The 26,804-nt window shown below is 48.7% G+C and overlaps 1 protein-coding gene across 4 annotated transcripts in view; it reads right to left on the reverse strand.

Annotated features, from left to right (window-relative positions):
- The window catches only part of PODXL (podocalyxin like), a 53,512-nt gene that overhangs the window by 4,067 nt on the left and 22,641 nt on the right, over window positions 1–26,804 (reverse strand). For 2 of the 4 annotated variants that reach the window (XM_054078403.1, XM_009567443.2), the window contains exons 2-8: window positions 17,949–18,764; window positions 14,527–14,681; window positions 12,889–12,954; window positions 5,097–5,253; window positions 4,209–4,267; window positions 3,938–4,105; window positions 1,178–1,234 (exon numbers count right to left, since the gene is read on the reverse strand). In XM_054078403.1, the coding sequence (XP_053934378.1) occupies window positions 1,178–1,234; window positions 3,938–4,105; window positions 4,209–4,267; window positions 5,097–5,253; window positions 12,889–12,954; window positions 14,527–14,681; window positions 17,949–18,764 (1,478 nt within the window). The remainder of the gene's footprint in view (window positions 1–1,177; window positions 1,235–3,937; window positions 4,106–4,208; window positions 4,268–5,096; window positions 5,254–12,888; window positions 12,955–14,526; window positions 14,682–17,948; window positions 18,765–26,804) is intronic. The other 2 variants (XM_054078422.1, XM_054078412.1) reach the window with 1 other exon arrangement.

Here is a 26,804-nt window from a genome sequence, read left to right on the forward strand (position 1 = left end):
GAGGCTGGGGGCTGCAGCCAGCACAGCGAGGGGTAGCATGGAACTGGCAAAAGAGAGACTCTGCTAATGGTGGCAGGGAGGAAAGAGCAGCCAGAGATGTGCAGAAAACCTCCAGGAGCAGCTGCCAGCTTCAGCCTGGCCGTGTGGCCATGGCTTGGTCTCTTTGGACCTTGGGAAGAGGCTGAGCATCATTGCCATACCCCAACTCTGCATCCCAACTCCTGCCTCACCAACTCAACTCCATTCTTCCCCTTCCCTTTCTGCACCTCTGTCCCATTTTGGCTGTTTTATTGTTATTTTACCTTTCCACCCAGGAAAGCTCCTACCTTGTGGATGCTGCCAGCCTATTTGCCACTCCATTCCGAAGCCTCATCCTAGAGCCATGTTCTGGAGCTCTCAGTGGAAACCAAGCAGGGAAAGAACAGCCCCTTCTGCTCCTCTCCCTTTGGCCACATGTGGTTTTGACTGATTCATGGATGAATCACTGCATCACCCCGGTCCTTTGGTATGCTGTGCTCCAGGCTCTGACCCAGCCCTTCAGTGCCTGGCAGACCCTCATCCCAGTTCTGCCTTCACCACAGCAGCTCCTTCATTCCCATCCCACCCCGGAAGGATTCACCGAAGAGCTGCAGTCCTCTGTCAGCCCCTTTTTGGGGCAGTGCAATGCTCTCAAGAGGTATCCCTGTTAAAATCTGCCTGGATTTACAGCTGGATTTAATACAGTGCTCCTAATAAATGTCAGGAGACAGGCGTGGGAGGGAATCCACGGAGAAGGAAAGGGATGGAGAAGCAAAACCGCAAGGTTTGGAGCTAGCAGGTGGGGCTGCACAGGCGCTACCGGGGGTCCCTTGGGTTGCACATGGTGGGGTGGGTGCGGGCAGGGAGGGTGGAAGTGCCAGGGCAGGATGCTTGAAAGCAAAGGAGGCACCTGGGGTCTCCCAGGGGCTGTTTTGCCCCATGGGGTCGCTGGTTCGGCCCATTAATGGTTGGATGTTCAGGCAGCGCTTTCTCCCTGGCGCAGCAAGGCACCCCCCGGCCGTGCAGCAAGGGGAAAGGGGTCTTTAAAGCTGGGCTTTAGTCCTGTTAAAAGCTACGGAACCCTACCAAGCACCGAGGGTGAGAGCTGGGGTGTTACGTATGCGGCGCGCGCCCCTCCGATCCCTGTGTTGGAACTCACATTAAAGATCAGGGCCACATGTCCATCATCAAACCCGGGGACATCAGGGTGGATGTGCTGGTTATTTCCAAGGTAAAACAACAGCAGGATTTGAAAGGGGGGAGGGAGGGTTGGAGAAAAATGAAAATAAAAAAAAAAAAACAAAAAACAAAAAACAACTTTCAAGTCATTTTTTGAAAAGAAGCTGGAGGACAACAAAAGAAACCACCCAAAAAGAAATCCAGAAAGGAGAAATATGTTTGATTTTTCTAAAAACCTATTGCAACTGCTTGAAAAAAAGATCTTTCCCTGTGCTCCGAGCAAGAGCTGTACTGAGGAACTGGCATCCCTTGCTTTGGTTTCATAGAATCATAGGATCACTAAGTTGGAAAGGACCTTTGAGATCATCAAGTTCAACCATATCTGTCCACTTCTAAACCAGATCCCTGAGCACCTCATCTACCCGTCTTCTAAACCCCCCCAGGTATGGGGACTCCACCATCTCCCTGGGCAGCCTCTGCCAGTGCTTGATGATCCTTTTGGTGAAGATTTTTTTCCTGTTTTCTAGTACCTTAGCCTGGGGCTGGTGGATATTTATCTCCAGAGCATCCAGCCAGGGCTGTTACCTGCTCCTCTGCTGTGTGTTACTGGAAGGACACACATTCCCATTGCTAAAGATCCCCTATTTGTTTTCTGAACAGTGCTGGGCAAGAATGTTCACCCTTCTCCCTGTCCCCGCTCGGATGTTTTTCACCCTGACCAGGAAGATTTTGGCCGCAAAACACTCTAAGCACAAAGGGGACCACAGTGGAAATCAAATATCTATTGAGTTCCTGCCTTGATTTTCTCCCATTCTCTCCTGGAAAATCAAACCTTGCAAAACCAAGCATGGAATTGCTTCGCTCATCCCTGCCTCTTGTGTTCATGTCTGTTAGATGGCAGGCATTTAAAGCAAAGGCTGCCCTCTCCCTCATCTTCTTGTGAGGCAGATGCTGGGACCCCTGGAAGGATGAGCCAGTTTGGGAGAAAACAACTTGAGGTCCACAGGGGATTATTTCTCCATTGGAAGTGTAGTTTGCCCTAATTAGAATGGTTTGAGATGGAAGGGATTATAAAGATCATCTAATTCCAACCCCCTGCTGTGGGCAGGGTTGTGCCACTGGATCAGGCTGCCCAAGACCCCATCCAACCTGGCCTTGAACACCTCCAGGGATGGGGCAGCCACAACTTCCCTGGGCAACCTGTGCCAGTGCCTCACCGCTCTCCCATCATGAAGAAATTCCTCCTTATGTCTAGCCTAAATCTGCCCCTTTCTAATTTAAAGCCATTGCCCCTCATCCTATCGCCACAAGCCTTTGTAAAAAGTCCCTCCCCAGCTTTCTTGTAGCCACTTCGGGTACTGGAAGGTTACTATAAAGTCTCCTTGGAGACTCTCTTTTCCAGGCTGAACAACCCTAATTCTCTCAGCCTGTCCTCATAGCAGAGATGCTCCAGCCCTCTGATCATCTTTGTAGCCCTTCTCTGGACCCATTCCAACAGTTCCATCTCCTTCTTATGCTGAGGATTCCAGAATGGGACACAAAACTCAAGATAAGGTCTCCCGAGAGGAATAGAGGAGCAGAATCCCCTCCCTCACCCTGCTGGCCACACTTCTTCTGATGCAGCCCAGGACACAGTTGGCCTTCTGGGCTGTGAGCGCACATTGCTGGCTCATGTCAAACTTCTCATCAATCAGCAACTGCATCATTTAACCTCATTTATTTTTCCCTTTTCTCTTGCTGCCTGGGCAGGGGGTTCCCAGGGATCCCATGGGCATGGATGGGGTTGCAGGGAAGGCTGGTGATCCCTGGCACACTCCGTTGGGCCAAGCGTGGTGATGCTGCCTTGGTTTCTCACCCCAAATGTTGAATTGCTTTATCAAGTGCTGTTGTATTATGTCTCCTACGGAGCCAAATTCTCAGCAAGAGCAGCGGGAGCTGATGCAAACCTCAGGTACATGGCAGAGCTGTCCCCCCCGAGTGCCCCAGGGCGTGGGAATGGCCAGTCCTCACAGGTGGATGCTACACTAAAATCACCTAGAATTATTTCCCGAGATAAAAATGGTATTTTTTTTTCCATTTCTGCTCTTCCTTAAATTCTGCTGCTGCTGCTCCGAAAGCTGGCCCTGGCCCAGCTCTCCCAGCCCAGGTTGAGTTATGCAGTGTTCAGTGTCGATGCCATCCTGCAGACATTCTCCTGCCACCCTCCTGCTCTCCTCCCATCCTGCAAACACAGCCGGGGGCTCCCTGCAGCTCCTGGCACCCCTGGGAAAACATCGGGGTGGTGCTGGGCACCCAGCCTTGCTCCCCTGCTCATGAAGGTATTTTCTGATGGTTTTTTTTCACAGGGAGGGAGCAGGGGTTGGGTGGATTTGGAGGAGAAGGTTGCGTTATAGAAGACTTTCTTGTCGAGATTATCAGCCAAGGAGGTTGCTCAGTCCCTGTGCCTTGGGTGATAGCAGAGATGGATGCTGCTTATTTTTGTACCCCCACACCAGCCTCTTGTTTCCCTGGTTTTCATCCTGCCTGATCCCACCCCAATACTCCCAAAGGGCAGCTTCTGTCCCTCTGAAACATCCGTAGCCTATGGGCACTCTGGAGCAACAAGTGAACGTGGTGACCACTGGGTGAGACAGGATGTATCCACCAGCAGAGGTGGCAATGTTAATGCTCTTTGTCTCCTGAAGGTGCCTCTGGGACAAATAGGTACTGGGGTACCTTCCCCATCCCTCTCCCACCTTACCTGGTCCTTCTTTTGGGAGAAGCGCTGGTGGCAGCAGCCGTAAATGGCTGCAATCAGCAGCAGGGAACCAGCCAAGGTGACAATGGTGATGATCAGGGGTGTGCTGAACTCATCATTGATGATCATCTCCCTTTCCATTTTGTCATAGGTGACGTTGACGATGCCAAGCTGCCACAGAAGGAATGGGTCAGGGACCAAGGAAGACTTCCTGTGCCACCCAACTCTACGGAAATCGGTGGGGAAGCTGTGCTGTGCCCAGGGACCTGCTTACCTCTTCTAACTTGTCCTTCTCCTTCAGCTCCTCAAGGACTTTTTCAGGATCCAAAGGTACTAGGGGAAGAAAAAGTCTGCAATGAGCACAGGGGTGGGGAGCAGGTTGTGCCATCACCTTTCTGGAGGAGGTGGATAGAGATGTGCAGGCATGGAGCTAACCCTTGTAGATGTTTCCAGGCCCAGACAAGGAGCTGGGAACTCTTCTTCTGGTAGTGACAGCCCTAGAGAAACCCCAGTTCCCACCATTCCCCAGCCCTGAGCCATGCACACCTTGGTGGCGATCCATTTGGGTGAGCATTTGTGAGTGGGACCAGCAAGAGACTTTAACTGGCTACTCCAGGCCATGCCTGAGTGGTCAAGCTGCCCTGCCCATGGCTGGGTGCTGGAGTCTCAACCCTCACTCAGCCCCTGCCCTGATGATGATGAGGAGGAGAAAGGGGCTCAGACCCTCCTCCCCTTGCCACTAAGGTGGTGTGGTCCTTCATTCTCCTGTTACCCTGGTGCTAAAGCAACGTTTGAGCTCAGACTGAGCAGGATTTCCCCAAGCAGCTCCAGTGTGGGCAAGAAACTCCCTTCTGTCATCTCTTGGGGAAGGATTTGAGCTGGGCACTGGGTTTTAACCACTTGGAAGGAATTTTTCCTTCTGGAAACAAGTTCCTGCCTTATCTCTTCCTAGATGGGAGAGGGATTTGGTGCATTTATGAGGCAGCAAAGCTCATTTCTGGGGTCTCTCTCCCAAGCTGCCGAAAAGGGACAGGCCAAAGAAAGGAACCTCTGGCCTGAGCTTGAGCAGACCTCAGCAGCTCAGACTGCATCCCCACAGCGGGGTCCCCGACTCCGGTTCCATCCCATCCCCTGTAGGGCAGGCTGATGGGATCATACTCACGATGAACAACTGCCTGCACAGCCCAGTGCTGGGAGCGGGGCTCGCGGGAGGTCAGCATCACCGTGCACGATTCCCTGCTGGCGTTGAAAACATGCTGGCCCGTGGAGCAGAAGCTCTCAAAGAAGGAGATGTTGACACTGGCGGTCCTCCACTCAGCCTGCGGTGACAACAAGGGCTTAGCACTTGTCCCCCCAGCCTGGGGACTGCTGAGGAGCATCCTCCTCCCCCATTGCCAGGGATGCTGTGGCCATACCCATCCTTCCCCTTCCCTTTGCGCTATTCGGCCACTCCCGACCCTCCCAGGGAACAGGAAAAGTTTAAAAGTAGTTTCTTTATGAGAAGCCGAGCACTTGGCTGCCGTTCATCACTGGGGCCCTGTGACGGCCTTATCTGAGAGTCGCAGATTTTGGTGTTACAGGAATAGCAGGTTCTGGAGGGAAGTGGGTTGGGGAGGCTGAGGGAGGCCAAAAGGCCACAGCAGGAGTAGGATGGAGCTTTGCAGTCTCCCTGTGACTCCACAGGCATCTGCAGCCTTTCCACCACCTGCTTTTGTACCCTCCGTCCCCCACTTCATTCTTCCTAGGGATTCCCCACGGCTCTGTGGCTCTGCAGAGGTGAGGGAAAGTGCGTTGCTTTTGGATAAACTGGAGCATCACTAAGGAGGAGTTAGCCTGGACAGCGTTAGAGGGATGGATGGAGCCCACATCCCCTCTGAGATGTGGGGATGTTTGCAGCAGCTGGGAGCTCGCTAAATAGAGGTGGTTGCCCTACTGCATGCACAGATGTTGCCTGCACATTTTCTACATGCACAGGAGCTGCGAGCACAGGTCCTATACACAAAGATGCTGTAGGTACAGATTCTACATGTGCAGGTCATGCTTGCACAGGTCCTGTGTGCACAAGTCCTTCACGCACACTGAAATGAGGCGCACAGGCTGGGAAAGGCTCTGCTCCTGCCTGCTCCAATACTTTAAAACTTCCTGTCCTTCTACACCACCATCTGTGCCAGGTGTTGCTCGTGCTGATGGACCATCGCATCCTGCTTGCTCCACCACAAGAATGGGATCTGCCTGGCTGAGGAAGGCACCTCAAGTGGCCAAGAAGGCCAATGGCATCTTGGCTTGTATCAGAAACAGCGTGGCCAGTAGGACCAGGGATGTGCTTGTGTCCCTGTTCTCAGCATTGGTGAGGCTATACCTCAAATCCTGGGTTCAGTTTTGGGCCCCTCATTACAAGAAGGACATTGAGGGGCTGAGGTGCATCCAGACAAGGGGAATGGAGCCGATGAAGGAGCGGGAGAACAAGTGTTATGAGGAGCAGCTGAGGGAACTGTGGCTGTTTAGCTTAGAGCAAAGGAAGCTGAGGGGAGTCCTTATCACTGTCTACAACTCCCTGAAAAGAGGTTTTAGTGAGATGGGTGTTGGTCTCTTCTCCCAAGTGATAGGTGATAGGATGTGTGCGAATGGTCTGAAGTTGCACCAGGGGAGGTTCAGATTGGACATCAGGAAAAAATTTCTTCACCGAAAGGGTTATTGGGCACTGATAGAGACTGCCCGGAGATGGTTGAGTCCCCACCCCTGGAGATGTTCAAAAGACAGTTAGATGAGGTTTTTAGTTATATGATTTAGTAGTGGACAGGTACAGTTGGAGTTGATGATCTCAAAGGTCTTGTCCAACCAAGCCATTCTGATTCTAATCTCACCCCATCTTATCTAAATATTTGGGAAGCGGCAATCGGGACAGGATGCACTTGCCAGGACGGAAGACCGGTCCCAGGCACAGCGCAAGGGTGAGCTCAGCATCGTGAGGCCCCGGCCGTCCTGTCACCGGCCTTTGCCTGTCCTTTCACTTTGCGTGGAGAGAAAATTCCCCCAGGCCTCTGTCGTGCCTGCACCATCCCGGCAGCGTCACTGGAAAAGAGCTGGATAGGAAACCTGCCCCAGCTCTGCGACAGGGCAGTGAGATGAGATCGTGGCAAGGCAACATCCTCCAGAAAGTTCATTCCCAGTGTGATAGGGAGGAGAGGGTCGCAGCGTGGTCAGGGTGGTGTTTTTATCATTTTCAGACGCTGGGTTGTGCTCCTACGCTTTAAATGTCCTGCAGTTCCTCAGGCCCAGCCTGTACAGCATTTTCTGCTCTTAGAGGCAGAAAAAGCTTCTCTGCTGCCTCCCTGCATCGTCCTTCCCTGCATCCTCCTTCCCGGGGTTTTGCAGAAGCTTTGCCTTCCCTCAGCCCTAAATAACCCACTTCTCCTTCTACCACCCCAGGGGAGGATAAAGAGTAACCTTACAAATGCTTTTTTTTTGGTGGGAAGGGAAATTAGAGGCTAAAATCCAGCTGAGCAACGAAACGCTTTGTTGGTGGATGGTGAGTGGTGTCTAAACCCCTTTTGAGGCTGAGCTTTGGAGATTTACATTTTCCAGCCTTGGAGAAGGACATGGTAAGGCCCATTGCAGCCACAGGGATGCCCCGGTGGTGGTGCCACAGCCCCACAGTTCTCCTCTCCCGCTGCCGGAGCCACTTGCATTCCTTGGCTGGAGTTGACAGGCGCTGCCGAGAAGCTCAAATCCGGTTCCCACACTGGCAGGGACCTAAAACTAACATCCCTGAATGAGGTAACAGCACTTGAGTCAACAAACCGTCACCTCCAGCTGGATGGGACAACGGGAACCAAAACCCTACCCCTAGCGTAGGGGTCCCTCCAGCTGCTACAGGACTGTCCTACTGTCTCCAGATCCGTGGGGCAAATTCTCTTGGGCATCTGGGTGCGCATCCAGGTGGTCCTGCTATTACTTTTGCATCCCGTGGCTGGAGCAAGCTCTAGTCCTCCCCAGCATCCTCTGACTTGCCTTGCTGGGGACACGATGGATGAACCATGCTGGCCCGTTGAAGGTAGCCACAGGGTTGTGTGGCTCAAGCACAACTCAGGAAACACCATCCACCTCTGACATTATCACTTCTCCTTTCACCTAATGCATTTTGAAGTCGGGATGAGGAACGGAGCAGCCATCCATCCATCAATCCATCCCAAGGCTGGAGCCCCCCAAGCAGCCAATGAAAGCCCAACTGAACACACCCTTGTGAGCTGGACCTTCGGAAAGTCATCCTACATATCACAAAGCATCGAGCTAATAAGTCTCATTCAGAAACTCATTAAGATCCCACTTCTCAAAGGAAGGAGGAAGGGCATCAGGGAGGGTGGGTGAGCCTGGACCAAACTGTTCAGCACTGTTAAAAAGCATCACCTAAAGAAGAAGGATGCTAGGAATCAAGCAGCCCATAAAGTACCTTCAGTTCACAAAGTGCTACCAACCACATATTTGACTTTTTTTTTTCAGGACTTACAGCTCGAGTGTTTTTTTTTATTTTTTTTAAAATTGATTACAGATAGAGAAACTGGGGTGCAGTGGGATGCAACGCCCACAGTTCCTGGGTTCAGTCCCAACTGTTTTGCTGGGGTCCCTGCATCACCAGCACTGCCCCATGAGCTCAGCTATGCATGAGGATCTGGTCTGCATTACCTCCTCCCCTGCCACACGTGACCCGGACATGTCCCCCATCTCTAAGCCCCCACGATGCTCTCAACACTTCCCCAGCTTCTCTCTAGAGCTGAGCTTTTAGCACAATGCCACCCCGACTCTGGCTTGTTCTTGCAGACCAGGGTTGGAGCCGTTTCTGGAACACTTCTCCTTATAGCGCGCACTTTCCTGTTTTCCCACGGGTTGCAAAATGCAAAGGATTTTTTTTTCACTTTGCTGTCAAGATTTGGCCAAAGACTTGTTTACCAGGCCTACAAAGCAGGGAAACCAGATAATGCCATTTCTCTGTTATCTGCTCGGCTTGGGAGGCATAAAATTTGTTGCAGTTTTCAGGAACACGCTGAGTGGAAAATTAGCAGCAAGTGGGTAGGAGGTGTTTTGGCAGCCGAGGAGAGCGATGCTATGGGAGGATTCACCCTTGCAGTCTTTCTGCAGCTGTTTTGAGGTGTAATAGGCATTTTGTATTCACAATGCTTTGGCTCGTTATTATGCCCAGAGGAATCTAAGGGAAACAAGGCGGCAGACTTGCTGGCTCACCAGCTCCAGCACACCATCGCCCAGCGGAGTGGGCAGAAACGAGTGATGGATGATGCCGAACCATGATGCCCACCCACCCCTTGGTTCAATGGCACTCTCTGGCCTTAACATCCGTGTTTTCGAAAAACATCCTGACAAAGAGGCCAGAGGAGGCCACAAAGATGATCAGAGGGCTGGAGCACCTCCCATACGAGGACAGGCTGAGAGAGTTGGGCTTGTTCAGCCTGGAGAAGAGAAGCTCCGAAGAGATCTTAAAGAAACCTTCCAGTACCTGAAGGGGCTACAAGAAAGCTGGAGAGGGTCTATTCATAAAGGCTTGTGGTGATGAGGGGCAATGGGTATAAACTGGAGAGGGGCAGATTTAAACTGGACATTAGAAAGAATTTCTTCACCATGAGAGTGTTGAGACACTGGCACAGGTTGCCCAGGGAAGTTGTGGCTGCCCCATCCCTGGAGGGGTTCAAGGCCAGGTTGGATGGGCCTTTGGCAGCCTGATCCAGTGGGATGTCCCTGCCCGTGGCAGAGGGGCTGGAACTGGATGATCTTTTAAGGTCCCTTCCAACCCAAACTATTCTATGATTCTATGAAAGCTTCAGCAAAGCCACAGGGAGGACAAGGGCAGCTGAGGGAAATGATGTTGTTTAGTCTGGAGAAGAGGAGGCTGTGGGGAAACCTTATTGCTCTCTCCAACTCCCTAAAAGAAGGTTGTGGTGAAGTGGGTGTTCACAGAATCACAGAATCACAAGGCTGGAAAGGACCCACTGGATCATCGAGTCCAACCATTCCTAACACTCCCTAAACCATGTCCCTAAGTACTTCATCCACCCGTTCCTTAAACACCTCCAGGGAAGGCGACTCGACCACCTCCCTGGGCAGCCTGTTCCAGTACCCAATGACTCTTACTGTGAAGAATTTTTTTCTGATATCCAACCTGAACCTCCCCTGACGGAGCTTCAGGCCATTCCCTCTAGTCCTGTCCCCTGTCACTCGGGAGAAGAGGCCAGCTCCCTCCTCTCCACAACCTCCTTTCAGGTAGTTGTAGAGAGTAATAAGGTCTCCCCTCAGCCTCCTCTTCTCCAGGCTAAACAACCCCAGCTCTCTCAGCCGCTCCTCATAAGACTTGTTCTCCAGCCCCCTCACCAGCTTCGTTGCTCTTCTCTGGACACGCTCCAGAGCCTCAACATCCTTCTTGTGGTGAGGGGCCCAGAACTGAACACAGTACTCGAGGTGCGGTCTCACCAGTGCTGAGTACAGAGGGAGAATAACCTCTCTGGACCTGCTGGTGACCCCATTTCTGATACAAGCCAAGATGCCATTGGCCTTCTTGGCCACCTGGGCACACTGCTGGCTCATGTTCAGTCGGCTGCCAACCAGCACCCCCAGGTCCTTCTCTTCCGTGCAGCTCTCCAGCCATACTTCCCCCAGTCTGTAGCGCTGCATAGGGTTGTTGTGCCCCAAGTGCAGGAATGGCATTTGGCCTTGTTAAACCTCATCCCATTGGTCTCGGCCCAGCAGTCCAGCCTGTTCAGATCCCTTTGCAGAGCCTCCCTACCCTCCAGCAGGTCGACACTTCCTCCCAGCTTAGTGTCATCTGCAAACTTGCTAAGGGTGCACTCGATGCCTTCATCCAGGTCATTGATAAAGACATTGAACAGAGCTGGACCCAGCACTGAGCCCTGAGGAACTCCACTTGTGACTGGCCTCCAGCTGGAGTTAACTCCATTGACCACCACTCTCTGGGCCCAGCCATCCAACCAGTTTTCAACCCAGGAGAGTGTGCGCCTGTCCAGGCCAGAGGCTGACAGTTTCTGCAGCAGAATGCTGTGAGAAACTGTGTCAAAGGCTTTACAAAGGCTGTGTTGGTGTCTTTTCCCAAATAACAAGTGATAGGGTGAGAGGAAATGGCCTCAAGTTGTGCCAGGGGAGGTTTAGGTTGGATACTAGGAAAAAATTCTTTACTGAAGGAGAGGTAAAGCACTGGCAGAGGCTGCCCAGGGCAGCTGTGGAGTCTCCATCCCTGGAGGTGTAAAAAAAACGTAATGTGCAGCCGTTGCACTTCGGGACACAGTTTGGTAGGCACCATGGTGTTGGGCTGATGGTTGGAATTGATGATCTTAGAGGTCTTTTCCAACTGTAAGGATTGTATGACTGCACCCAGAAGGAGGAGGGAAGCACTGAACACGAGCATGGTCATAAGTCACCTGAGTGCTCTGAAACTAGATTTTTGTCAAACTGATGAAATATTTATATATATTCAATATAAAATGTGATGAAAAGCTTTTCCAGCATGGACACAGCTGCAAGTTTGGACTTTGGGGATTGCCCTCAGGAGAGGCTGTCCTGCCTATAGGCCACAGGCATCATAGTAATAAGGTCCCTTCTTGGAGTAATCCTTCACATTACATGCAGCACAGCTAAGAATATCATCATTTCCGCAGATATCTGGGCAAGGAGCATTTACACACAGCAGCAGCCAAAGTAGGAAGGTGATGACCATGAGATGGCAGCAGCCAGGCACATTCCTTCCTCCACAAGAATGGTGGGTGCTATCAGGAGGTCTAAGCCCTCTCCAGGGCTGCCAGACAGGGCCACCATAAAGCCTCAGGGAATTTCAGGAGAAGCTGTGGTCAGTAGGAGTGCTTGTGCTCATCTAAGTATGTATCTCAAGGAGTTTTATGAACACAGTGTGGCTTCACCTTCCTTCTAGCCAGTGTACGGTGAAGTCAAGAGCCATCTCATTTTACAAATGGGATGGCAGAGGTTCTTGAACCTGAGCAGCTACTTCTTTCTGACACTGTGCACTACAAGGTGCAAGAAGGTCCCTGAAGTGCCGATTTCCCAATGTTTACACTGCCTTGGCAGTACTGAAATCCTGAAACAGGAGCATTATAACACTAAAAATCATCCCTGCACCCCACTCACAGCACAGATAGATACACTCTGTCAAGACCTCACCAGCCACGTGGTGGTGTCTCTTCTTTTTTGTCATAAACTTAAAACTTCAGCCTATTTAGAATTTATCAATATATTGCTTCTTCCCTATGACTGGAAATGCATGGTTTCCACAAGAATCATTTTGTAGGAGGACTTCCCTCAGAAAAGCCAGTACCCACGCTACAGAAGAAGGGGAGTATAGTCTTGGGTTGGGCTTGCTTTCCCCCAATTGTGGCACTACATTCTATGACTCCCTGGTCTTAAAGACGGTCTGAAAAAGATGAAATGGAGATTTTTTGCTTTCACTTGAGGGTTCTATGTGAGGTGATATAGCATCAAAGAGCATAGTGAATCCCAAATTCCAGGCTGCTGTGCTTCCCAGGTGTTCTGCAGTTGGATGCACCCCTACCCCAGCTGTGACCCTGCAAAATCTCACTAAGTATACAACAACTGTGGAGGAGCTCCACAGTTTTTTTGCTTGGGCTTTGGGATGAACTTCTGGCCCCTCTGCAAAGGGAAGAAGTTTCATCCTCTAAAAGAAGAAGTTTCATCCTCTAAAATTTCCCATCACTTGTTACGAGACCTGGGTGGGCTCAGCTGGGTCTTCTACTCGAAGAAGACCACACAGGCCTCTTCTCCTCAAAAGTGGTTGCATCTTATTTGGATTAGATTACCCTCATGTCCATAGGCTCACATGCTCAGATAACCACAGGGTAATAGCTGATCTCCAACAGCAACACAGCTGTCAATCCTACATAGAAGTCCAAGAGGGTGGTACTCACACAGGTTCTGGCTTCTTTCAGGTACATGGTGGGCCAGTTATTTTGCACCTGGTCTTTACAGATGACCTGGAAAGACAAACAAAAAGCAACTCTCAAATCATAGAATCATAGAATGGCTTCAGTCAGAGGGGAACTTAAAGATCATCTTGTTCCAACCCCCCTGCCATGGACAGGGACATCTCCCACTGGATCAGGCTGCTCAAAGCCTCATCCAACCTGGCCTTGAATACCTCCAGGGATGGGCATCCACAACTTCCCCAGGGCAACTTGTGTTAGTGCTTCACTACCCTCACTGTGAAGAATTTCCTCCTTATGTCTAGTCTAAACCTGCCCCTTCCAATTTAAAGCCATTCCCCCTCGTCCTATCATTACATGCCTTTAGAAAAAAGTCCCTCTCCAGCTTTCTTGTACTCCCAAATCATTGACATAGTTTGGAAGGACAGCTGTTCACAAAAACAATAGACTGCTCTAAGCCAAGACACATCCCAACCAAAGTTTTAATCCACTTTATGGAAATGAGACAGGTCTGGGAGCCCTTCACTCAACCTTTTATACGTGGAAAGAGTTTTCATAGATAACTGACACGGTTGTCTGCAGGATATTTGCTAATGCACTTTCCAAACGAGGCTTAGGATTTGCCATTTGGGATAAAGCAGGAATTGACTCAGGCAGTAGGAAGATCCATTCCACTGGGCCATGATGCAGTCCTGCCCTACAAAACATCAGCATCTAGAGATGTGATCCCCTTCGCTCCTTCCCAGCACTTTAGTAATTCTGGCTTGTGTTTTGACACGCCCCTATGCTCCCAAACCATTTTATAGAATCATAGAATGGTTTGGATTGGAAGGGACCTTAAAGATCAGCCAGTTCCAACACCCTGGTGTGGGCAGGGACATCCCACAAGACCAGGCTGCTCAAGGCCCCATCCAAGCTGGCCTCAAACACCTCCAAGGACGAGGATCCATGGCTTCTCTGGGCAACCTATGCCAGTGTCTCACCACCCACACCATGAAGAATTTCTTCCTGATGCCTAGTCTAAATCTTGTCCGTTCCAGTTTAAAGCCATTCCCCCTCATCCTATCACTACACCCTTCAGGTACTGGAAGGCCTTCTGCTAATATTGTCCATCAACGATTGACACTAAAGTGCGGTCTTTACCTTTTCATCATGTTCAAGTCCACACCAAGGCAGCTTCTGCACTCCATCTCTGTGGACCATCCCTAGAGGTGTTCAAGGCCAAGTCCAAGAGGATGCGGCCTTGGGCAGCCTGATCTAATGGGATGTCCCTGCCCATGGCAGTGGGGTTGGAACTGGATGATCTTTAAAGTCCTTTCCAACAAAAACTATTCTATGATTCTATAAAGCTTCCCCCTCTCTTCCCAAATTTCACTTCTTCCATGCTCAGCATGCAGACCATAATCCCCTTCACCTCCATCCTCCATGTCTCTTCACTGGCAAGCTATGGGAGAAAGAGGTTAAACTAGAATTATGTTGCTGCCTTGTATTTCCCTAAGGCAGATCTCTCCGATACAGTCATCCGCAGCAAGAACAGATGCAGGCTTCGCATGCCCATGGGATGACACCTAAATAATAACAGACATCACTACTGAGCGCTCACCTTCCCATAGGCATCATTACCTCATTTTGGAAAGAAGCGTTAAGGTGCTGGTGGCCAGGACAGCTGCTCGCTGTCTGGTCCCCCGGGACTGGAGCTGATGGCTGTGCACTGGCAGGGCTCTGGTCGGCACTTGCAGGTTTGGTTGGCACAGATCCAGGGGTTTGGCTTCTCTGGTCTTGGTCCCCAATGTACAGCAAAAATAAAAACAACAACCAGAGAGACAATGATGCATTAGAGAGAATGTGGCTGAAATGAGTCCGTTTATGAGCAGCTGAAAATAAGTTTTCACGTCTAGCCCTGCGTTTAAGCTCACTGTGTCAAGGCTTGGAGAAGGTTTTATTTAAAAAAAGGATTAGTGCAGATTTTATTTTCTACTGCTGAAACCCATCAGAGAGATGAACCCAAAGGCTGCGTGTGCCCCCTGTACTCGGCACTGGTGAGACCGCACCTCAAATCCCATGTTCTGTTCTGGGCCCCTCACCACAAGAAGGATGTTGAGGCTCTGGAGTGTGTCCAGAGAAGAGCAGCGAAGCTGGTGAAGCAGCTGGAGAACAAGTCTTATGAGGAGAGGCTGAGGGAACTGGGGTTGTTTATCCTGGAGAAGAGGAGGCTGAGGGGAGACTTTATTGCTCTTTACAAATACCTGAAAGGAGGTTGTGGACAGGAGGGTGCTGACCTCTTCTCCCAAGTGACAGGACAATGGGGAATGGCCTCAAGCTGCACCAGGGGAGGGTCAGACTGGATATCATGAAAACATTTCACAGAAAGGGTCATCGGGCACTGGCAGAGGCTGCCCAGGGGGGTGGTTGGGTCACCATCCCTGGAGGTATTTAAAAGATGGGTAGAAGAGATGCTCAGGGACATGGTTTAGTGGTAGATAGGAATACTTGGACTCAATGATTCAAGAGGTCTTTTCCAACCTAGCAATTCTACGATTCTATGATAGCTGGGCAATCACTTAAAAAAAAAACAAAAACAAACAAAAAAAGGAGCACTGCTGAATAAATGGGATGGCCCTCATTTCACTTTATTTAGGGAGCCACCCAAGGAGTTTTCTAAAACAGAGGTATACTACTCCAGTTTTGTGCCCCTCAGTACAAAAAGACATTGAGGTGTTGGAGCATGTCCAGAGAATGGCCATGATGCTGGGGAAGGGTCTGGGGAAAAAAGTCTTATGAGGAGCGGCCGAGGAGACTGAGGTTCTTTAGTCTGAAGAAGAGAAGGCTCAGGGGAGACCTCATCACTCTCTGCAACTCCCTGAAAGGAGGTTGCAGTGAAGTGGGTGCTGGAGTTACTCTTCTCCCAAGTTACTCTTCTCCCAAGTAACTAGCAACAGAACAAGAATAAACGGACTCAAGTTGCATTGGGAAGGTTTAGATTGGACATTATGAAAATTTTTTTTGCTGAAAGAAAAGTGAAACACTGGAACAGGCTGCCCAGGGCAGCGGTGGAGTTACTGTCCCTGGAGGTGTTAAAAAAATGGGTAGACGTGGCTCTTCTGGACATGGTTTAGTAGGCATGGTAGTGCTGGACTGACATTTGGACTTGATGATCTTCAAAGTCTTTTCCAACCTTAATGATTCTATGATTCTATCTTAGCTGGCTTCCCAGGACCTCTCAGTGAATGAAGCTCATTCTGCAATATCACTGACAACTGCGGCTGTCCCCATTTGGAGAGGATAAATGCCATCACCTCTGTTGAGTGCATCTCCATCAACTATGGGGGAAGCCCAGGGTGACATGGTTAGAATTAGTGCCTGGTACTATGTGAGACAGCCTGGGGTGTCCTGTCTGCCTGCTACTCCAGAAGGGCACACCCCCCATGTCTAGCAGCCCCATGCAGGTGTCTCAGGTCACAGAATCATTAAAGGTTAGAAAAGTCTAAGATTATCACGTCCAACCAGATCCCTGAGATCATCTCAGACAGCTTTGCTAAGGTCCATAGCATCTTAAAGTTTCTTCTGCAATGGGAGTAGTGCAAGAAGAATAGCAGCCTCCTGCCTCCCCAAATCCTTTTGAAGAGATGGATCTCCACCCCTGACTTCCTAATTGACTCTTAAATGGTAACAAAGAGAATTAAAACACCACATCCTGTTCGCAGATTTTTGCTTTTGGGACTCCTCCACAGAAAAGGTGAGGGATGTTTCTCTCCCAGATACATTCTGACGGCTGCAGGAAAGAATTAATTTCAAAGCCATCTGTTTTTCTTCCATTCTCTCACCTGTTTGTTAAATGTAAAGCTTTTTTTAAAACCCCTTCATATTCGATGCTTGAAGTCAAATTTGAATTAACGTAATTTCATATATCAGCCTTTAATGGAGAACTGTCCCGTGGAGCAATAGAAACATCCTTCATGAAGACACCCATTTCACCTCCTAAAGCCTGATAACATACTCAAAACATGACTTGGATGAAGCCAGTGAAGACGGTCTTGCATTAAGACCTCAGCCCATTTAGTGGTTCTGAAAGCAAGAAGGAACTGGGAGGCTGAGAGGGAAGGAGATGATTTTCTGCCTGGCTTCTGTATTGTAGGTAGCTGGAAACTGGGTCAAGAACAACCCCCTCCAGAGGAAAATAAGGAAGGGCTTCAGAGTCATTACAGCTTTTATTCAGAGCCAGATGTGAGCTGAGCACACATCCCCACCTAAGTCTGGAAGGCTTCACGGAGCCCTCTCATTCCCACTTTGTGACCGCTTCCCTGTAAAAATTACCAGACAAAATGCCAAAGGGGACCTTGGAGTGCCTCACCAGGACAATTATGAACTAACACGACTCTTTGAAGCTCCAGAGGCGTAAAGAAAACTTATTAATGGTGTTCAGCAAGATCCTAGACATCACATGGACACTCATAGTGCCGCTTAGTCAGAGGTCAGCAAGCCACTCCTTCCCTGAAGCAATGATAAAAATCCTGCCTAACTGCTTAGGCTCTTTAGAGGTTGTAGACTTAAGAGTTTAACCACAAAATCTCCTTATTCATCTAAATCTTACTTTCTATGCACACCCAGACAGCCTTCACTAAGCTGTCAGCCATACTAGGGGTCTTCTGCAGTCAGCATTCACGGTGCTGTCGTTGTGTTTCACCAACTCTACAGTGAGGGTCACCACCTCTGAACTCATCGCTGCTAGCTGCCTTTTGCAGTCGCTGAAGATCGAGTCATTGCAGTTGATGACACTTCAGGCATGGTTTGGTCCAACCAAAAGCCTGTGTCTCCTCTTTGCCAGTTGAACCATGCCTTGAATTTCACAAACTGCATTGACTCGATCCCCACTGATAACAACATGGACCTAAACACCCCAATGTCAGACAACTGTGCTGGAAAGTCTTTAAGGGAGACAAGATGATGACACTCTATACTGACAGGAGGTATTTAGGGTAGCCAAAGGAAAAAAAACACAAAAAAGCCTTCCAACCCAAGAAATCAAGGTTCTCATCTTCCTCTACCTGCTCCAGTAGTCTGCGTGGTGGCTGCCTTTGAGACCTTATCAACGCTTCCAGGTGATAGAGTCAGAGTGGCTTTACTAGTGGTGGAGGAGACGGATCCAGCAAAAGGGGTAACAGAAGTATTAATGCTTCCAGGTTTGGTGGAAGAGACCAGTCCATGGACTGGAGAACTAGGAGAAGGTTGAGGCTGCTTGGTGATAGATGTGGGAGAAAAGACACCATAGTTCTTGAGCCCAGGAGAAAGGCTGCTCGTTGAGACCCCGGTGCTCACAGTGGTGCTGGTCGACTGGTTTGAAGGCTGGCTTCCCTGAGCTTGCATGCTGGAAGAGGATGTGACAGCAGGCCCTAAACTTCCTGGGGCGGCTGTAGGGCTGATCACACGAGTGGCAGCAGGACTTGCAGCTGTGGTGGCTGCCAAGCTTCCCAAGCTGGCTGCAGAACTGGTCTGATTTGTGCTGGAGGTTGCAGCAGGGTTGGCTGCTGAGGCTCCAGAGCCGCTTGACAGTTGTGATGACATTGTGGAGGTGGTTGGTGTGGGACTGGTCCTTTGAACTGCGGCAGATGATGTCGCAGGGTTGGGTGGCGTCTTGCTTGTAGGGGTGGTTCTTTGAACAGCTAGGGGTGATATCGCAGGGGTGGTCAGTGAGTTGGTCCCTGGAGCTGTGGTAGGTGAAACCTTAGCGGTGGATTGTGGGTTTGCTGGACTGCTTGTAGAGGTGGTCCTTTGTGTATTGCTGGTGCTTGTAGCCGTGGTTTTCTGCACATTTTCTGATGGGCTTGCAGTACTTTGCTTTGTATCATCCTGAGAACTAACACCTAGGGAAAAGTAAAAACACCAAGACAAACTTTAAACTAAGGAAACTACCCTTCGTTTCCACCCACAACAGGTATTTGGAGAAATAAATGCTGACCAGAAGCAATGAGTCATTCACTCAGGGTTTGTCTTATGCTCTAAATCCATACCAAATGACATGTTCTAGTATCACCGTGTCCAGCAGAAAGCAGAGGAGGAGGAAGAGGAGAAGGAGGAGGAAGTCAGAGCAACCTCCATGACAAATGTAGTCAAACTCACAGGACTTCAAAGGAGTTTGAGGTGAGCAGGAGGGCAAGACCTGCTGATTTGCAGAAGGCAGGTCTTCCTCAGGTGGGAGATGCACCAGCTCCGCTGCAGAGCATTGGAAGTCATTCCCAGAATAAAGTACACCCAGTCATTTTAAGGGATCGGCCAAGGGACATGCCAAGAGCTGTTTGTCCAACGTTGCTACGAGCATCTCTCACATCCCTGAAGTGTTGAGGAGCCTCAGATAAAAACCGTGACACTTAGAACCACTGGTTTTTTTCTTTCTTTTTTTTTTTTTTTTGCTTATGTTCATCTTAGGGTTTTCTTTCCCTCCTAAAATTATATGATTACTATAAAACCATCATAAAATAGGCACTCAGTTAAATCTACAGAGTCAAACCATTGAGGGTGGTAAGACAGAGGCCCAAGGAAGTTGTGGACACACATTAATTGGAAGAGTTCAAGGTCATGTTGTATGAGGCTTTAACCAACCTGATCCAGTGGAAGGTGGCCCTGCCCATGGCATGGTAGATTGAACTAGATGATCTTTAAAGGTCCTTTCCAACCCAAACCATTCTATGATTCTATGAAACTTTGTACAGACTGAAATTCCCAGTTGGGTGAAGCACGGAAATAATATTTATTCTACTTGCTGGTCAGCACTGGACAGAGTTTTCAAGTAAATAAAAAAAAACCCAAAACATTTACTTGGAGCTGCTTTATTTTAATGTTAAGGATGATGAAGTGCCGTGATGAATGTATTTTCACCAATCTACAATCATATGCTTTTTTAGGTAATCATTTTACTATTCTGAAAAGCCTGAGGAAGTCACATCAAATTGTTTAAAGTCAGCATTCACTTTCAAAGTCTAAAAAAGAATATCAAAGGACGCATTTAGGAAAAGCAGAGGCAAAGGGGAAGCAAGCCAGAAAAACAAAGGGCTCCATCTACACGTACCACACTAATCCTTAACGCCACCACCTGAACCATGAATGGGGCTTTGAGCAGCCTGGTCCAGTGGGAGGTGTTTGTACCCATGACAGAGGGGTTGGAACCGGATGGATTTTACGGTCCCTTCCAACTCAAGGAATGATGCTATGAAATTCCCATGGTCTTTACCCTGCGTTTCTACATCACATAGAAGTGCAATCATAGCTCATTTGTTTTGGAGGAAATCCATTCAGTATTTCACTGAGAGTTGATACTACCTAAGTGGGAAAAAGCCTGTTCTCTAAGCAAAGAGGGTTGTCCATTTCTCAGCTATCGTACACAAGGTGATCTGCATACTTTAATTCTTCAAATTATGGAGCTGTTCCTCAGTGAGGGATGCAGCTGAAGGACAGCTTGCCTGCCAAGAGATTCCAACATTCGGCGATGCTAAAACATGCTATATTCACTACTAGACTGGATATAAAAATTTGGGTCCATTTTTCTGTTTCTAATCATTGTTTGAGCTCCATCAGTTGTCACAGAGCCAATTTCCCCCCACTGCACATGGAAACCACCCACTCTGGGCTTCTGCTCAAATTTGCCCCAGGAAAGGGTTGAAAAATTTTCACCTCACCATGGGTGGTGAGGCACTGACACAGGTTGACCAGGGAAGTCATAGATGTTCCACCCCTGGAGATGTTCCAGGCCAGGTTGGATGAGGCTTTGAGCAAAGTGATCCAGTGGGAGGTGTCCCTGACCATCACAGGGGGTCTGGAAATGGATGATCTATAAGGATCCTTCCAATCCACATCATTATATGATTCTACGAATTTTTCCAGAAATGATGGCCTGCACTGGGTCACTTCATCTGTGGATCTGTTTGGAGTCAAGACAACAACCTGATTTTGGGATGTTCTTCCATTTGATGACTGTGCAGAAGAGGGATATTTTTCTGCCCTATGAGGCAGTTGTATATTATATCCAACCTTCCAAAACAGAACTCACACATTCAAGGTGTGTTTTTTTAGCCATATCCTAATGCTGCTTTCCAGAGATCTGTTTCATTCCTCCATGCTAATATATTGGCAAAGTATTTTCTCTTACAGAACCTGTTTATTAGTTGTGCTTCAAAGATCTGATGAAAGCCTGAGCTTCTGTGATACATTCCGCCCGGGAAATCTAACTCCACCACATCAGGACCCTAGTGGTGTGTGGATGTATGTTTGAGATGGGACCTGTGGCATCGTATTTGAGATGGGGAGGCTGCAACACATCTGCAGGAAAAGAGCTTTTGTGGATACAAGTGCTATTTCCTATAGATCGACCACTATCTGCAGGAGAAAAAGAGGTAAGGAAACAAAACACAGTCACGGGCACCTAGCAGATGAAACTCAGGCATGAAAAACAGGTGGGAATTTTCATCCAGTTAGCCAGAAATGGGTCTATCCCATAAATAGAGCTGTGAAAGTTCAAAAGGACTTTTGACAAGGGAGGTAGGAAAAAAGAATCTTCTAAAGTTAGAGACAATATAATGGAGACACAAATAAAGAAAAGGTTGGAAGGAAGGTGGAGGAAATTCCCCACTGTTCTCACTTCCTTTTCATGCCCCATCCCCATCTCAGAGATGCAGGAAGCAAACATGCACTGAAGGAGAGGTAGAAAAGACAATTAAATTCAACTCGGTCTAAAAGAGAAAGGGTCAGTCCTGTTCTTTGGCTCTGGGCCAGCCTCGGTGGCCACTGGGACCTCATGAGCCAAGAAACCAGTGTCCCTGTCTCAGTACTTCCCCATCCCACCTTGGGGAACTGCAGATATGTTTTTATCACTGGTGGGGCTCAAAAACTGGTGGGGCAAAGCCCAAAGCAAGGATTTATTCTGCTGATGGAGAAATCTGGTGGGATCCTCCAGGCTTGACCTGGCTGGAGTGGTAGTGAGATCTCTTTCAAGGGACACAGGGTGATACCACACAAAAGAGCAACTGGAAGAAGAATCAAGACTTAAGTTGATGCCCACAAAGGTTACTAGCATTTTATCTTCCCATATTTGCGCATCCACTTCTGCTGCTAAGGTCAAGAGATGTAAAAAGATCGCTTTATTCTTCATCATTAAGCCAGGCCCAATGATTTATGTGGGCTCAAAGCAACCTGAGGAGCCAACACACTCCTCCTATGAAGTGGTGAGGCACCATGCAGAGAGAGGGGTGGATGGACAGACGCACTCATGGATGAATGGACAGATGCACTCATGGATGAACGGATGGATACATTAAATGGGTGCTGACCACATGGCCAGCTAGGACATTATCCATCTTACTACTTGGCCCTGCCTGAGGTTAGGTGATGCTAAGGGCCACAGAAGTAGACATCATTATCCATGGCTGGGTGATGACCTGCATCCCTTTGACAAGTGGCAACACAAATTCTGTTTGAACCAGAAAGCACTCTACCATACCACGCACTCCCTACAAACCTGTTCCTGCTCTTACTCTGTCTTACTGCAGCATTGGGAAAAAAATGTATTTTATTCATACTGAGGGAAAACAAAGTGCATTTATAGAATCACTAAGGTTGGAAAAGACCTCTAAGATCATCAAATCCAACCATCAACACACTGCCCCGCCTACTAAACAATGTCCCGAAGTGCCAGATCTACAAGTTTTTTGAACGCCTTCATGGATGGTGACTCCATAATTTTCCTGGACAGCCTGTTCCAATGTTTCAGCACTCTTTCAGTAAAGAATTTTTTCCCAATATGCAACCTAAACCTTCCTTGGTGCAACCTGAGGCCATTTCCTCTTGTCCTGTCACTTGCAACTTGGAAAAAGAGACCAACACCCATCCTGCTACAAACTCCTTTCATCCTCCTCTTCTCCAGGCTAAACAATCCCAGTTCCCTCAGTTGCTCCTCATAAGCCTCTCTCTTTTTTGCAGAAGACCTGGCTTATGCGAGCTCATTGCTCTCATTTTCAGAATCCCAGTTAGTACTTAATTCCAAAGAAGGAACAAATACAGAACAAGCAATGGGAGTACCACAAGCCCAGGAGTCACCATTTTCCTTTCACATGTGCTAAATCTCTTTCAAACGCCAGAGAACCCTTTTTTTTTCCTCTTCCTCCCCAACTGTCCACCTGTGCCAAATCCCAGTGGTGGACCCAGGGGTAATAACTGGTAATAAGCCCCCATTTGCCTGGGCTGGTAGCCAGCAATGCCTGATGACTGTCCTCAACAGAAGAAGTGAAAGGGATTTGGTTGAAGGAGGAGAAACCCCTGTAACCACAGACTGGTGGTAATAACAGCCAGACAGGACAGGATTAGGTCCGGTGCTCCTTTAGCATGAAAATCACTCACAAAAGATACAGTACATCCTTTTGCAAGAAACACATGACTTTTATGTGCTGTGAGCCCTGGAGATAAAAGGATTTAACACATGCTATGAGAGAGAAGGAGGATGGAGGAGAGGTTCTCTAAGCTATCGCTCTCCTTACCCCAAGGAGATCCTTTCCAAAAGCAAGTTCACTTCAATTTCAGCCAGAGTCTCTTGTTTTCCAGAAAGCAGAAAAAAAATCTACCTGTCCCTGACCTTAATGGCTGCATTTTTGGCAGAGCAAGGCCACTTATTTGATTTCACTTTTTAGATGGTCATTAATTCCTCGTTTTAAGGAAAATGAGAGTAATACTGTAGCTACTGGTGTATTTTGACAGCATTGGTTTCAACGAATTTAATGCTTTCTTCTGCAGCTCTTTTCTTGCATGTATCACCCAGAAACCCCCAAACCCTTGCACTTCTGTGCTGGTTGTGGGGCAGACCCGCAGGAGAAGGGTGCAAGCCCTCCTCGTATGCAGCTGTGTGCATGGCAGCCAAACAGCCCAGAGGAAATGAGTCTGCAGCAAAAACATGATTTCATTTCCGTATATGTGTATCCCATGACCAAATCTGTGATATGGTGTCTCCATGACAGGGACAGCCCCAGAGAGGAGAGAACATTCCCTTATTGCTAGCTATCAAGATGGGCTTCTTCAGCCCCCAGTGAGTAACATCTGGGAGGCTGAAAGTGCCTCTGTTGGTCTTCAGTGCTGTGGGCATTCCTGGACAGGGCTGGTGTGGGATTGCTCTGGTCAGGAGCTGCTGGGAAGTGAAAAGCCATCCAAAATGGAAGAGGAATGGCGTGCTGGTTTGTGCCAACGCAGCTCCTTGCAATATCAGTCCACAATTTTCAGTTCCTGCGCACCACCACTACCCAGGCCATGAAGTGATGCTCTGGTTGTATCCTTTGCAGTGGGTGCATGGTATTTTGCAGGTAGGAGAAGATGCTTGGGGGGAGTAGCTTGTTCAGAAATGTTATGGCTTGGAGTACAAAACCAGGAGCAAACTAGCACAAAACACAAAACGAAAGGACATGTCCCATCCCTCTCCCCATCAGCCCACTCAAAGCCATCACCTCTCCGTGCAGCTCTGATTAATTCCCTGCCCAACAGCTTCCCGCTTCCTATTTTGGTAATGCCTCCCCCCGCTGTCCACCTCATTGAAACAGCTCAGATTGGCTGAAAATCTATTAATAGTGAGAAAAGGAAACCCAAAAGAATAACTTAGGAAATGGTGGGTGACACACCCCACGCCGGCGGGCTGAGCCCAGCTCTGAGCTTTAGGCCAGCCGGCTTCTGCTCCTCCCAAGGTGGGATGAGAAAGCTAAGGAGCTCAAGCAACCCAGGGAAGAGGAAGGGATGTGAGCCAAGCCTGAGGAAGTTCCTATTTGCCTCTCCTTTTTTGCAGCCTTTCCTGATTAAACAGGGGCAACAGGTTGAGTTTGTCAAAGGAAAAGCGGGGGCTGAGGCTCCAGGGGTGGCCTTTGCAGGGGGAAAGCGTGTGCCAAAGGGAGTGAGTAGGCTCCTGATCTTTTCTTTGCATTGCAAGGGGCTCCTGGGCAAAACAGAAGGTTTTATCCACCAGCTGCAATGCAGCAGTGTCTGAGGTGGAGCAGAGACCAGTGGCTGCAGAGGACAGGAAATTTGTCACCTCCTTTTAAAACTGTGAGAGTGATCAGATTGGCAGAATATCACAGAACAGCATTATTTATGCTAGAGTTAAGCTGGGCTACCAGAGCAACTGGTTACCTCACTGGGTTTTAAAATTTTGCCTGTGTAGAAGTTCCACCCTTTCCAATTGCTAAGCGAAAGATGGGCACCATCTCCCTACCTACCTGCCGAGATTTCAGTGAAGCATATGGCACAAGGATATTGTTAGCATGTACACCACCCTTTGTCCTTGCAAACTGGCACTCCCCACATCAGAAGATAAACTTCCAACCTAGCATTACTCAACCCCTTTGCTACCAGTCTCACCATCAACATTATGAAATGATTTCTCCCAGGCTGAAGACCAACTTGGCTTCCTAGGTGGGAAGATGGGAAAGGTCCAACAGCTGCTGCCAGAGCATTTTCAGACTCTTAGCATCACTCCAATTATCCAGTGCAGGGACGTCTGCCCTCTGCGAGAGGCTTCTGGAATAAAAACTGCTGCAGAACATTCTTAATGGAATTGCACTGCAAAATATTAAAGATGAGATCTAATGGCTGCATCTAATTAGTGCTACAGTATCACTCAGGAAGGAAATGAGTATGTCTGGACTCTGATTTAAAGCCATCAGGCTTGTTTTTAGCAGCGAACCTCCTTTACCCTGCTGTGAAAAGGCTCTATTGAAAACACCCTTCAGATCCGTGCTGTTTAGACCTTGAATGCAAGTGACAGCGAAATCAAAGTAATAATACTGAAAAGTGTCCTCTTCTCTGCTGTCAAATGAAATGAACCAGCAGCCACAGCCTCTGTCTTGACAGACTTACACAATAAGCCCTTAGTGGCTGGGCACGGCGGGGTAAAAATGGATGTGCTTCAAGCCCTGAGGGATTTTGCTCCATCTCCAGACAGAGAGGAGCATCCAGAGTTTCCTCTTGCACAGCTGCACTGCCAGCCTGGAGATACACCTCGGCTGGAGATTTGAGGCATGTCCCCACAGCACCTTAGCATCATCATGAGGATTCTTATCAGTCTGCAGGATTTTGCAGCCACTCACATCCCTACAGCAGCCAAAAGCTGCTCTGCTTTAATTCAAATCTGGGAAAATTTTAAGTTGTCCCTATTATACTCAGTGGAAGTAACCCTGAAGCTCAGGGAGCAGGACTTGAACCAAACCTCATGTGAGTTTATCTGTTCCTGTTGGATATACCTCACATTATTTGATTCACACAATAGCCTTTAAACCTCCTTGCTTTTGACCAAGAAACCCATCTGCAGTCCGAGACACCTTTCCTGCCAGGACTGCAACAGATGTCCCCAAACTCCAAGTTCTGATGAATTGGCATTTACTGATGAGAAACTTGCTTCATTAACAAATTCCCCATCAGCTCTTTCTGCAAGTATTTGAGCCAGCTCAGCTTGTCTGCTGTTTCATTTGGAAGTATGACAAATATTAAAAATAATCATCCCAGGGTACATCTCTCCAGTTGGACACACTCCTCTTCCCTTGCAGCCCTGACACATCTCCTCCTTGTTCCTTTAGTCCCTCTAAACATCACATTTGGATAGGCAGAAAAGAGTTTATTTGCTGCACTTATTAGTGATCACTCAGTGGTTTTGAGGGAGCAAAAGTATTTCCTCCCTCCTCACTCCCATCTTTTCAAAACCATTACCATTTAATTATCTTGTCCACGCTTGGACCTCTCTCGAATTTCTCCTTGAGGACTGGTTATTGCTATAAAATTGTGATTACAGGCATCTTTCACCCTAAAGGCACCCAACTGGTCCATTCCAGGTTGTGCCATCTGCATGGACATCTTCAGGCAGAGGTAAGGGATTCCAGTGGAGGGAGGAA

This window comes from Cuculus canorus, chromosome 1 (assembly GCF_017976375.1).
Source record: "Cuculus canorus isolate bCucCan1 chromosome 1, bCucCan1.pri, whole genome shotgun sequence".
NCBI classification, from domain to species: domain Eukaryota; kingdom Metazoa; phylum Chordata; class Aves; order Cuculiformes; family Cuculidae; genus Cuculus; species Cuculus canorus.